The 12914-nt window shown below is 34.9% G+C and overlaps 2 protein-coding genes across 4 annotated transcripts; both read left to right on the forward strand.

Moving 5' to 3' along the window:
- On the forward strand, window positions 310-6312 carry LOC109328165 (protein IQ-DOMAIN 32-like). 3 transcript variants are annotated; one of them, XM_019561487.1, is made up of 7 exons: window positions 310-546; window positions 2041-2370; window positions 2472-2684; window positions 3035-3115; window positions 3226-4285; window positions 4352-4864; window positions 5915-6312. In XM_019561487.1, exons 1-7 carry the CDS (start codon window positions 475-477, stop codon window positions 5932-5934), a joined length of 2289 nt encoding a protein of 762 aa, XP_019417032.1. In that variant the 5' UTR covers window positions 310-474; the 3' UTR covers window positions 5935-6312. The 3 variants fall into 3 exon arrangements, with proteins under 3 accessions (XP_019417032.1, XP_019417031.1, XP_019417030.1); XM_019561486.1 differs by having other exon boundaries at window positions 310-550; window positions 3226-4864; XM_019561485.1 differs by having other exon boundaries at window positions 3226-4864.
- Window positions 7599-12463, forward strand: LOC109328167 (zinc finger CCCH domain-containing protein 6-like). Its single transcript, XM_019561489.1, has 4 exons — window positions 7599-7704; window positions 10745-10954; window positions 11107-11231; window positions 11325-12463. Exons 1-4 carry the CDS (start codon window positions 7645-7647, stop codon window positions 12178-12180), a joined length of 1251 nt encoding a protein of 416 aa, XP_019417034.1. The 5' UTR covers window positions 7599-7644; the 3' UTR covers window positions 12181-12463.

The raw sequence follows: 12914 nt of genomic DNA on the forward strand, positions 1-12914 counted from the left end.
AACTTATCAAATATACTCCATATTAATTAATCACACTTTTATAAAAATAATAGTTAAATCATCATAACCAAAGTTTTAAAACACGTTATCCTTGAGAGTCAAGTTAATATATGAATGGTGAATGAGTTGTTGATAGTATAAAAAAAAGCTTATACCATCAGATATTAAATTGAATGTCCCTCTCTCCATAGAAACTTGTTTAACTAAATAAAGCAACAAGTGTAGAAGTTGTAGTAACTAAATACAGTTCAAACATGATAATAGTAAAAATGTCAGAGATATATACATTGGTGAGTATAAAGAAAAGAGTAAGTTGAATAAGTTGTAAGAAGAAAGAAGGAACGGAACGGAACGCGGACTCCAAGGGAAACATAATAAGTTAGATTTAAAGGAGTGTGTTGAGTTCCGTGTGATATACTTACCTCTTCAATGTTTCAATTTCCATTACGGTAACTGCAAAAACAGAGAGACAAAATGGGAAAACCTGTCTCATGTTTCAAACTAGTCACTTGCGGCGGTGGCGCGTCGGAGAAAGATGATTCCGAGGTCAGTGGGCTATCTATTTCATTCCGGACAACATCTTCTGTCCCCACAACAGTGTGTCACTCTCTGATTAGTCGGAAAAATATTTAATAATTAAAATTTTAATTTAAATATATAGCTACCATCTCATTCATTCATGCAGTTACTAGTTACTATGTTTAACAATGTTTCATATGTGTGATCCGAGGATGTTTTGTCTTGTTCTGATAAATTAAGGACTTGTGATTCCTTCTTTTTCCCTGCATTGATTAATTATCAAGTTCGTTTTCGATTTGTTTCTTCTTTGAATTCATGTTTTTCTTCCATTTTTACTATATTAGATTCTGTACTATTTATTTATCCATTTTAAATGTGAATCACTAATGTTTCTGTTTCTGAATGCTTTGAACTTCAAAAATGGAAAGTGATGTAATTTTACGATGCTCGTTCAGTCTTTAAAGAAGTGCACTTTGTCTCATTTCTCTTAAGCTTGATCCTTAGTTTTTATGTTAGGGAGCTATTCGGGCTTGGATTTTGAATTTTGCGACGTTAGACCAATTTGGAATGCAATTGAACAATATTTAACTCAATTGACTGATTCACGATTCAATTTGTTTTATGATTGGCCAATTGTCTTCGAGATTGGTGAATGTCATTGCTCAATTGGACTCAGTCAATATGAGTTCAATGTTGGTCAACTGTGTTCTAGATTGGTCTAATGTCACCAAACTTGCTGAATCCAAATTGGTTGTTATGGTGTTTGCCTTTTAAGATTGTTTTCCCGAATATCAAATTGAGTTTTGTTTGTTATCATGAAACTGATTACATTACCAATAGGTGGAAATGACCCGGAACGTGACTAATATGAATTGTTTTAACAGTAAATTCACCGGAATTTATTAAAAAATGAATTTGGGGCCTAGGGGTTCCCTTTTGATTGTTGCATTTGATGCTAGCTGCATAATGTTGGACCTTGTTGTTTACTTCATATATAGTTGATATGAACTCCAATATTTGCAAGATTTTGAGATCTATGCCATCAGGTTGCACCACATTTTTATCACAGGACAAAGTTTGTGCATTGCTGAAGCACATTGCTTTCTAGTAAATTTTATTTGATAAGTGAAAGTTTCATCTAGACAACTTTTGCATTACGAAGGTCTCAAGTCGTAGAAGCATTAATCATACTATCAGTGAAAGATGACTCATTTTGGAAATGTTTATTTAATAATACAATGAATATGTTTCTCCACTCTTTTGTAATCATAGCTCCTTGTCATGTGAACAAATTCTCTGTAAAATAACCTTTGTTCACACTTTTTAATTCCATAATAAAATTAATACAAAGCTGAAATTGAAAAGAATACTATGAAAGTTTGTACGATAAGCTAAACTTACTTTCTCAAAATTGGAAGAATCAGCGTTCGGTTGCATTATGAGTGAAATGGTTCTGTTACAATGAATGAAAAGGCCCCATTCGAAGATAAATGAATATATATTTCATAAATGTTATTCCAGGTCAAGAATTCCAATGATAAAAGTGGTTGGAGTTTCTGGAAAAAATCTGCAAGGCACCGTGTGCTTAGCAACACTGTGATAACAGAGGCCCCCTCTTCTGCAAATAAGCAGAGTACAGAATGTGATAGTTTTAACTTTCAACGACTTCCTGAACCTAATGTTGTTGAGAAGATTTACACAACACATTCTTCTGATGAGAAGCCTCAGTTATCCTCACTGGAAAGCTCACAAATATCAGAAACAATTGGCATTGAAACTGAGAGTATGGTGTATGACAGCTCACCAGAGTATGCTATTATCATCGTCCAGACTGCCATCAGAGGGTTATTGGTATGTTTTCCTTTCGTGGGTTTATTATCGTGATTCTCACAAGAAAGAACATTCATAACCACCTTCTTATGTGTATCTTGCTCTTTTCTTGTTTCTTTCAGGCTCAGAGAGACCTGCTACAGCGTAAAAATGTAGTCAAGTTACAAGCTGCTTTTCGTGGGCACTTGGTCCGGAAGCATGCTGTAGGAACCCTGCGTTGTGTTCAAGCCATCATTAAAATGCAGCTCCTTGTGCGAGCTCGTCGTGCTCAGCAGTCACGTCTAGAAGAAAATTTATATCACACAGATGACATTAATGATTCCGCAGAAAAAATGGTATTGTTACTTTAGTTAATAGTGTTGACATTTACAATTTTTTTTATTATCACGTTGATAGCGTTGTAGCTAATCAATATGTTTGTTCAACAGAATCTATATTTTTGCTTGAGGTGTGGGGATACTGTTTTAGTCTTTAGTGTCCCCCCTGGAAAAAAATATGCAGAAGTACATCGAGAATTCTTTACAACTGCTTGAACCTGGGATCTCTTTTTTTGTTTAATATTAATGTTTTCTTCACTCTTATACAAGATGATTTTGTTCTTCAAGAGCACTATCATATGTGTATTGTGGCCCATTAACATGCTGGAACCCCTGTGCTAAGTTTGACGTTTTCCCCCTTGGTTTAGGAGAATGAAAATCACATGACCAAATCTAATGCGACGTACACTTCCATTGAGAGGCTTCTTAGCAATAGGTTTGCTCGTCAGGTATGGTGAATTTGGATTGTTTTTGTTACCCAAATTTGCAATTACAACATGTATCTTATATTTGTTTGTTCCCACTAAATATCATGTCCCTTCTTTTCTGTATATTAAAGCTGTTGGAATCAACACCAAAGAGGAAACATATCCATGTCAAGTGCAGTCCTTCCAAAAATGACTCTGCTTGGAAATGGTTGGAGAGATGGGTGTCTGTATCATCAAAAGATACTGCTGAGCACAAAAAGTCAAGTTCTCTGACAGATCAATCGGACAGAACCAACGATCGTACTTCTGTTTTTCAATTTGAAACATGCATTCCATCTGAAGTTTTTCTCCAGTCAGCTGACTCAAAGCCCGCTGTTGAGGGTTCCCTTTTGCCTTCTGGTGATGAAGAGAAGCTGACTAGTTACGATGCAAATAACTCAGGCTTTCAAGGAAGCTGCTCTACTGCATCTCTTGTGGAAGATGACTTGGAACAAGTTCACCCTGAAAAGTCAAATGCATATTATGGTTATGTAAAATCTGCTGAAATTGATATTTTCCAAAATGAAAATTCAGCATCAGACTCAACTGCTCCACCAGAGCTTAATTCTCTTCTTGAAAAACCTGAAATAGATGGTGAGCAGCGCAAACGATCTATGAAAACATTTGCCTCAGACCAACTAGAAGCTGAAGGAAATAAATCTGTACATGGATCTAGAAAGGTCAGTAATCCTGCATTTACTGCTGCACACTCAAAATTTGAAGAGCTTAGTTCAGTGACAGCTTCAGGTATGACAAGCATTTTGTCCAATCAAGAGGCAACTGTTGAATCACAAGCAGACATCTCTTCTGTCAGCACAAACACTGCATGTCGATCAAAAGAGTTCCCATCAGAGAATCCCGTTCCCTATATTTCAAGGGTTGGGGATTCTGAATGTGGTACTGAACTCTCTATTTCTTCCACTCTGGATTCACCTGATGTATCAGAGGCTGGTGCTGTTGAAAATGAGCGAGATGCCAAAGATGTAGAAGGGATTGGTAATCTTGAGAACACAATAAATCATGATGTTGAGGCTAATGTTCCATGTATCATTCCTGCTTCAAGCTTAGCTACATCTGTTTTGGATCAGACCCAGATTCTTGATGGCATTAGTGGCAATATGGTTCACTCGGTGGTAGCCGTTGACTCTGAAGAGCCTGCTATTAGGTCTGAGAAAAATTCACCTGACCTGCAGAGAGAGCTGGCAGAGGCTGCTCAGCAAGATTTCAGACCATCTCCAGAAGAAGCTTCACCTAGAAGTTATATGGCTTTTCCTGAATCACAAGGAACACCTTCAAGTCAGGTATCTATCAAACCTAAAGAGAGCAAAATTGATAAGACTGGATCAAGCAAGAAACGTAGGACCCTGTCAGTGGGTAACAAATCACCGGCAAATTCAAATCACGATTCAGGCTCAAGAGTTAGTAGGGAGAAACTGCCTAAAGATCAGCAGAGTGGCAAGAGACGTAGTTCCATTGGCTTAGTAAAACCTAATCACATCGATCAAGAACCAAGTGATAATATTAGCAACAATAATTCACTTCCCCGTTTTATGCAAGTTACAGAATCTGCTAAGGCCAAGATCAATGCAAATAGCTCTCCAAGATCAAGTCCCGATGTGCATGAAGAAGACATCCAACTTAAGAAAAGACATTCCTTACCTGGTGCCACTGGTAGGCAGTTTTCTCAAGCACAGCAGAATGCAAAAGGGAATAGTGTACATCCTCCACAAGGTAATTTCTTAAGTAAAAAGAATCTTCTACGCTTGTAATTTTTGTGTGTGGGTGGGTTGTTGGTAATAAAGTGGTGACTGACTAATGAACAGATCTTTGTCACAGTTGTATGTCTTCATTATTATGTTTGTTTTGACATAACTGTAATGTCCACTGAGATCTTTTTAATGATATGAAACTTGAGAGGACACAGCTGTTGATAATGGTTCTGTGCTTCACAAGAATCCTGGCTATGACATGTTTTAAATCATGTCTGGAATTTGGTTAGCCGTTAAGTTAATATGCTACTCAAGTTTGATTTGACATGAGTTATTGACGCAACAGTAAGAGTTGTTGCCTTGTGACTTGGAGATCATGGATTCAAATCTTGAAAATAGTTGTCTTTCTATCGGGGTAAGATTATGTACATTTGTCCTCCTAGATCCTGCTTGGTGGGAGCCTCGTCTCTTGGGCTGCTCTAGAGTGTTTTTTAGGGTTTTAAATGTGGCTGATACTTTGTACTACCGGCTTATTTTTGGGAGATGACTCTGTCCTTAAAAATATCATTTTAACAATGGAAATAACGTTGGAAATTCATATTTGATCAAGGCTCGAGTGGGTAGTGGAATTGGAGGGGTGGGAGGGTTCGGGGGAGAATGTCCAGAACTTTGTCTGAACTGATATTTTATGCGTAGTTTTTGTGTGTCCTTTGAGCATTAATGATATTTTTACTTCCTGCGTAACTTTCATAGCATCCTTGTCAATCAAGTATCAACATACCAATGCTACTCTACCATAAAGATATTTGTAATGTATAGTTGCCTTTGTTTGGTCTCTTTTACCTGCCCCATGTCCCATCATTGTTGGTGCACATGTGTGATTGTCAACAGAGGAAAATCTTGTCTCAATAATGAATTTTAAAACCTTGCAATTGCAAGACACTGATTTCACAACTTTATTTGTGACCTTGTTACAACCTTAACCGTTTTGTTAAGGCTCCACTTTAGTAATGAATTAAAAGTATAGTTCTGCTTTGAGTTGTATTACTCACCTTTTGCCTCATACTTTCAGAGAGAAAATGGCTTAGATGAATTGGAAGCTGAATTGTGCTGACATGCTTCTGCAACAGTCATGGAGTGGCAGTTTGGAATTTCTGATTTAATTTGTGATTTCACTTTAAAATATTGTCGCTACGTTTTATAAGTTTTTGTTTTTATAATTTCTTTTGAACTTTCTTCACTGTTTTGTATTCTTTGCCTCCCTAAATTTGAAGGTGACCAGTTTGGTTGTGACAAAAGGGTTTGCCTAGGTACATCATATGTGAAAGTGTGTGAGGCTTATATGTATATTGTTACTCACTTCATTGTGTCATATCTATTTCTGATTTATTTTCAGACACAAGTGCTTGTGATATCTTCATGTTTGTTAATGATGTTTTGCTTGATTGAGACTATTACAGATTTTTATTATTCATTGCTCAGCAGTATTGTCATAAACTAGGATATTGACTTGATTTTTTATATTTTATTTTTATTAAGGTGTATCCGAATGATTGGAAGAGTAGTTCCTTTTTAAAGGTACAAAAATTAGTTCCTTTTAAATGTTTAAAACTTGTTTATTTTATAATAATAGTAATAGAAATGTTAAGTAGATAAAATATGTAGAAAGAAATAGTTAAATGTTACAGTAGAGTTAGCCAAAAGGAAAGGATGAGAGTACTTGGTGAATTGGTTTTACATGAAATATCAAAAATATTCTCCAATTTTTTTTATACTCCTATTGGGTGGTTTTGAATGACGTGCTGAAACTTATTCAATATCTCTTGAGGTTAAATTCTATGATGAAACATATATAACAAAATATTATAATCAATAAAATTATAACTTATTTTTACTTAATAATAATACTAAATTTTCTATTTTTCTTTATATATTTGTCTTTTTAAAAATAATATTATTTCTTTTTTCTCATCTTTTACCTAACCAAATACAAAATATAAGAAGAAAATTCTTCTTCTTTTTCTATCTTCTTTCTCTTATATCTATCAACACAATAATGTATTATATTTTGAGTTTAAAAATTAGCCTTGATGAATATTTCGGGTCATGTAATTATAATATTTATTCATGGTTAGTATAACAATTTATATACAACTGGAACATCAGGCGATTGTAATTTGTTTGAATAGTTTATGATGATTAAATATAAATGATGAATTGTTTATTAATAATATATATATTCTATTGATTTATTGGTGACTTCTCCTATTATTTGGTCTCCTGTTATATGTATTTAAAGATAGTGAAATATTTATGTATTATCAATATAAAAATTTGTATACAATAAATAAATTATTTATCATTTATTTGCATTATTTATTTGAATAGTAGATAATACAATAAAATTATATTATACTATTATCTTATACACTTTTTTCTGTACTATCATAATTATCTATTACTTTTTTAGTAAAGAATTAACCTTTTTAGAATTAAATCGTATTCTCGATTTTTAAAATCTATATACAGTTTGAATACTTGCATCTTTTTTCTGTCTTGATATATAGGATATGAGGTTAATGTGGGGAGAGTGAATGAATGAAAAGGGGAGGGGCAAGGTGGGAAAGAAAGTGCAGTTGTTGGATTCATTGAATGAGAAGAGCAGCGAAAGCGAGTGAAAGTGATTAACTCTATCGTCTAGGGTTTACTCTTTCTCTTCTTCAATCTCTCTTCTTCTTCTTCAATCTCTCTTCTTCTTCTTCTTCAATCTCTTCTCTAATAATAATAACTAATAAGAACATCATGCGTGGGTTGCAAAAATCGAAACGAGTAACTTGGGCTTCATCTTTAAATCTTTGTCAGGTAAATAATAATCCATCACTATTCACTATTCACTTTTCAATCATTCCTCTTTTCTCCCTTCTCATTCTTCATAACCTTATCCGAACAGATTCAAATTCAAAACCAATAATTCATCAATCATTAAATTAACGCTTCCATACTAAGATGCCTCCAATTACCTTTCATAATTTAAACCAATTCACAAAATTACAATTAAGTACAAATTCTAGGTCATGAATCCACAAAAAAACAATGTTTATTTCAAAATCGTTGATATTAAATCACGGTAATTGCCAACTCCATCTTTCACCATGGATGCAAATTGCAAATCTTATTTCACATCCAAGAGAAATTAATTACCAATCAACTTTGCATGAAAAAAATCGAATACAACAAGTCCTGGAGATGTTCTTAATGAGATTTGCAATGTAATGTTCACTGGATTTTACATTAGATGCCTTCAGTCCAATTTTCCTTTGCTAAGACAACTATGAATTCGAAGAACTCGAGTGAAGTTTTTTATTTTTTTATTTTTTTTATTTTTAATGTCAATGTTTATGTGTGATAGACATGACAGGGTAATGGTTGTTGAATGTTCTAGTTCAGTTGTAAGGAAACACTTGCATTATCTTCTAGGGTTTCTGTTTGTTGTCATATGATGAGAAACAACCCTTATTAGCTATTACAGTCTTTAATTTATGTGTGAAGTTATAGGGAAGATTTGTATGCAGGGCAAGAAATTTATGCAACTTAATGATAGTACCTAGGTAAACCATACCAGTATTATGAGATTTGAAAGTGAAATTATTATGGGAGAAAGAATGTTCTTTGGTAAGTTTGTCAATTCAGTTTTTGTATCATGTATTGCCATCTATTTTTTACATAGAATGAAATCTTTTTAACATGGGACTCTGGAAGAGAAAGGCGTCATAGATAAATATATTTGACATTGATTGTTCTGAATATCGCAAGTTCATGATGTTGCTGTATCCTCTGCATTTTAATTATGTCTTTTTTCTTGCCACATGTTTTGGATGGCTATGGAAAAAGAAAAAAAATAATTCCGTTGATGGTTTAGATATTAAGTTGTTTATTGGTTTGTATTTGAATTTACATTTAAATTCCACGCTTCACTGCTCTTGCAGATGGCAATTCCAGAAATTGTTGAAATAAATTTAGTTTTACACTAAACACTTTTAGCTTGCAGACATGTGATGTGAGTATTGGATGCTTTTGTTACACTCTAGTGGTTTATTTTCTGAATTAGTTTTTAATGCTCATTGTAGCCTTATCTCAAGTTTCCATTTGAGAAGGTTTCTTTGAAACTTGTTGCAATCATTTTGTTAGCCTTTTCTGATTGAACCTAAGTGAAAAGGGAACCATCCTTTTCTGGAATTTCTATTTCTTCAAGCTGTATCCTTGTGGATGTTAACTAGTCTACTCATGCTCTATGACTTATATATAGATTAATTGATTTGTGCTACCTTTGGTTTTCAAAGAGATGCCTCCAATTTTCTCGTTGAAAAAATAGATAATTTCAAATTCTTTTGTTGCCCTGACCAACTTCAGTGACAATTTTCTCTGGATGAGTTATTGGTGTTTTCTTTTTCTTAAATACCTTATGCATAACACCAATGTCTGTAGTTTTCACTTGTTTCGTTCAAATGGATTTTGTTTCTCATTTGTTATGGTCACATTATGTGGTTGCAATTGTGTCCATGAGCATGCGATGAGTTAAAAAATCAGGTGGCCTTTGTTTTTCGATGATATTACAAAGGGGTCTTTTTTGTACAAGCTGAAACGGTAGAGTTCTGCAGCTGTTTTTGTTGTTCATTCTAAAATTTTGTTCTTTTTCTGTTTGGAAGGATGCTAAATGCAAGATCTCAGCCACTTCCAACATGGGAGGGCCAAGTCATGCTGATAGTTTCTGGAGGTGTACTGCTGGTGCATTCAGAAGTATCCGAGGAAAAGTTGACCAAAATCCTTGATTGGCCAGCCTAGTAACTCAGATCTCACCTTTCAGAGTGTTACTGAATATAAGTTGTATGATGTCTTTGTTGTCTGACATTAGGATGATGATGATGATGATGAAGAGATGCAGGGTGGCAAGATCTGATTTGAGGCATTCTGAAACAGCTTGCTATTTGGATTTAAGAATGTTATTACTACTGGTCAAGGATCTTATCTTGGTGCTACCCCAAGTTTTCTGTGTACGAGTCGTTGAAAAAAAGGCAGATTTACGTGTAGGCAAATCTTTCATTATGTGTCCAGATTTAATGAGAGGCATAGGCATCAGTATCTTGCCTAGCAGCAAGGAAAAGATTTGAGGGACTTTGGATGTAGTTTTCCTTTGGTTCCTACACTTGGCTATGAAAATCTCAAAAAGACCTTGAGGAACAGAAGATCTCGGTGGCTAGCCTTTAAGTACCTATTAGATGAAACTTATGGACTTCGAATTGAGTAGCTTTAGGGCTCTTCAGTTGATGTTGAAAAAAACATACAATTATCTCGGGCTTAGAAATTAGATTGGCCAAACTGATTTTTGGGTGTCTTGTCGAATGCTATCTTTAACACTTATTTGAGGATTTCTCCTCTTGCTGTCTTGCCCATAGAAATTTGAGTCAGAAAGAAATTGAAATGAGTACATGACATATGATCACTCTGATTCTCTGAATGATGATTTGTATTGTTTGATCAGAATGTTACTACAAATATTTTTGCTAGGTCTCACTGTATTGTGTTTTAGTGACCACAGTTCACAATTCATTCATCAAATTTTATACTTGGATGTGATCTATCGCAAATTGGTTGAACATGTATTGTTCAGAGGATTTTCTTTTATTTGACAGTAGAGTCTGATGATGTGGATTCATTTCATGCACAATATCTGTTTGGTCTCCTTTCATTTGTGTCATATTTGATTAATGTCATTTGATTTTCCTTTTTTTTGTTGTTGTTGTTTGCACTCAATAAATGCAAAGAAGATGCTGCATAAATATTGGGTCAATAAGTGTTAGAAGAGATGTCAAAGGTAGAAGACTAATAGTTCTTCGTTAAACAGGTTAAGTTATTCTTATCAGAGGACTCTCCTTCACTAGTTGGGTTAAGTTCTCAGGACCACCTCCAAGCAAAGAGATCATTGCCCTCGCATCCAGATGGGGCTGGTTCTGATGACATCCTACCTCCTGGCTTTGAGGGAACTCATGCTTCAAGTCAGTTCGAGATCGATCTGTCCCAAATACCAGTGGTTCAATGGATTAATCCACCCAAGGTAGTTCTGTTTCTTAGTTCTATATTAAAAAATATTGTAAATAATGTTCAGTATTTACCTTACGTAATGAGTGGAAGAAAGTAAGAGAAAAAATAAGGTGAAGTTCGTGGGTTTGATATCAGCATAGTATAATTCTTAATCAATTCTTGTAGTTTGTGCTGGATCTCGCATGGCAAGTGGTGGCTGGGGAAGAAAGCAAAGAGGTGGAGGAACAACATAAGAGGGAAATGAGAGTACTTGAAGCTATTTATCCTCGCCCATCCTCCATTCCTCCAAAGTTCGATTCTTCTCATCTTATACAATCATTTTTCTTATATTCCATTTTTTGTCTTCGAAGAGATATTTATTTATTTATTTCTTTTGCATGCAGCCCTGCTATTGCAATTGATGTTGAAGATTCCCATTCCATTGATGATGGTCAAACTGCTTTGATACCAATTACGGCTACTGAAGATGAAGATGTTGCAGTAGATGCAGTATCTGATTCACAGTCTCTTGAATTACCTCCTGTTATACCGAGAGGTCCAATGCAGTTAGCTGGTGTAGTATCTGATGTAGATGCTGCATCTGTAGCTTTAACTAATATAATAAAGAGCAATCAGCATGGAAATTTGTTTGACCATGAAGTTCTTAATAACATTCTGAACAATCCAGAGATGATTGAGAAGTTGGTTAGAGATTATGGAGCAGCTAATAACTTGCAATATGAACATAATCACGGGTCATCTTCAGCGACGTACTCGCATCCGCATATACCTATTAATCAAGGAGAGACCAATATACCTTCATCGGTTAGTCTTCCAGCAACTTCTTATCCTCCCTCAACTGGAGGTCAAGTGGGACCTGTTGCTACTCAGTGGCTTCCTAGGTCTTCAATAAGTCCAGTTACTGTTTCTCCTCATGTTGAAGTCCCGTCGATAAAGGATGCCAACTACTATAAGAGCTTAATCCAACAACATGGAGGAGACGGAAAAGAAACGCTTCCATATTACAGTAATCGTCAGATGAATCAGCCAGTAACAACTAACCATGGGACAGCACACATTTCTAGATCAAGGGATTCAAAACCAAAGATAATGAAGCCTTGTATCTTCTTTAACAGTTCAAGAGGATGTCGAAATGGAGCTAATTGTGCATACCAGCATGATGTACCGCTCCAGCCACAAGGTGGTGGTGCTATGCCAAGGATACAAAGTTCAAAGAGAATGAAAATGGATAATAGTTAGATTAGCAGTTAATAGAACATATAGCTGCTAGTGTTGATTGCCCTTCATTTTGATAGGGCTATGTCATGCTCCTTTAATGTGACCAAGCATTTGATGAGTGATTGTGAGCATTATTTATTTCTAATCTTACATATACCATTATTAAACAGAATGCTACACTCCATTTTCTTTGCTTGATGGAGAATATACAGGAATTTATGTTTTTCTTCTGCTTTATTTATGATTTTGATTCAGGTGCCAGCAGCACCAGTTGGGCATTGATTTTCTTTTCTTCCATTGTAGAGATAAGGATGGCCAATGATAGTGACACAATGAAATTTGACAAGTATGAGGACATAAAAAAGGAGCTCCTATCAACTTGTTCCGACCTAGGATACTAAGCTCATGAACTTAGTCTTACTTTACCATCGAGAAATGAAAGAAGACTTCCATTTAACTAAAGAAATTAAATTGTCTTTCCCTGTTAGTTTTTTTACACGTGGATTTGTGAAAAGGCAATATTATTTTACCATCTTCCACTACTAGTTGAGAAAAAATAAATAATTTCTAGGTCTTATTCTAACCAACTTTTGGTGCATGATGGAAGCAACCTATTTTGATCATCAGAATAACCCAAGCCCTTAAAAATATTGAGATTTCATGTGGGTTCAAAATGTTTATTAGGAAACTTTGTTAGAGTGTAAGGGAGTAAGAGTAAGATTCTAGAGTCAAAACTCATAAAATGCACTAATGGT

The sequence above is a fragment of the Lupinus angustifolius genome, chromosome LG15 (genome assembly GCF_001865875.1).
Source record: "Lupinus angustifolius cultivar Tanjil chromosome LG15, LupAngTanjil_v1.0, whole genome shotgun sequence".
Taxonomy (NCBI): Eukaryota; Viridiplantae; Streptophyta; class Magnoliopsida; order Fabales; family Fabaceae; genus Lupinus; species Lupinus angustifolius.

Excerpts from the sequence above, each read along its gene's own strand:
- LOC109328165 (XM_019561485.1), top strand. The coding sequence starts at position 475 with ATGGGAAAACCTGTCTCATGTTTCAAACTAGTCACTTGCGGCGGTGGC. Across the intron at positions 2,685-3,034 it reads ATGATTCCGCAGAAAAAATG|GAGAATGAAAATCACATGAC; the intron begins GTATTGTTACTT and ends CCCTTGGTTTAG. Across the intron at positions 3,116-3,225 it reads GCAATAGGTTTGCTCGTCAG|CTGTTGGAATCAACACCAAA; the intron begins GTATGGTGAATT and ends TGTATATTAAAG.
- LOC109328167 (XM_019561489.1), top strand. The coding sequence starts at position 7,645 with ATGCGTGGGTTGCAAAAATCGAAACGAGTAACTTGGGCTTCATCTTTA. Across the intron at positions 7,705-10,744 it reads CATCTTTAAATCTTTGTCAG|GTTAAGTTATTCTTATCAGA; the intron begins GTAAATAATAAT and ends TTCGTTAAACAG. Across the intron at positions 10,955-11,106 it reads AATGGATTAATCCACCCAAG|TTTGTGCTGGATCTCGCATG; the intron begins GTAGTTCTGTTT and ends CAATTCTTGTAG.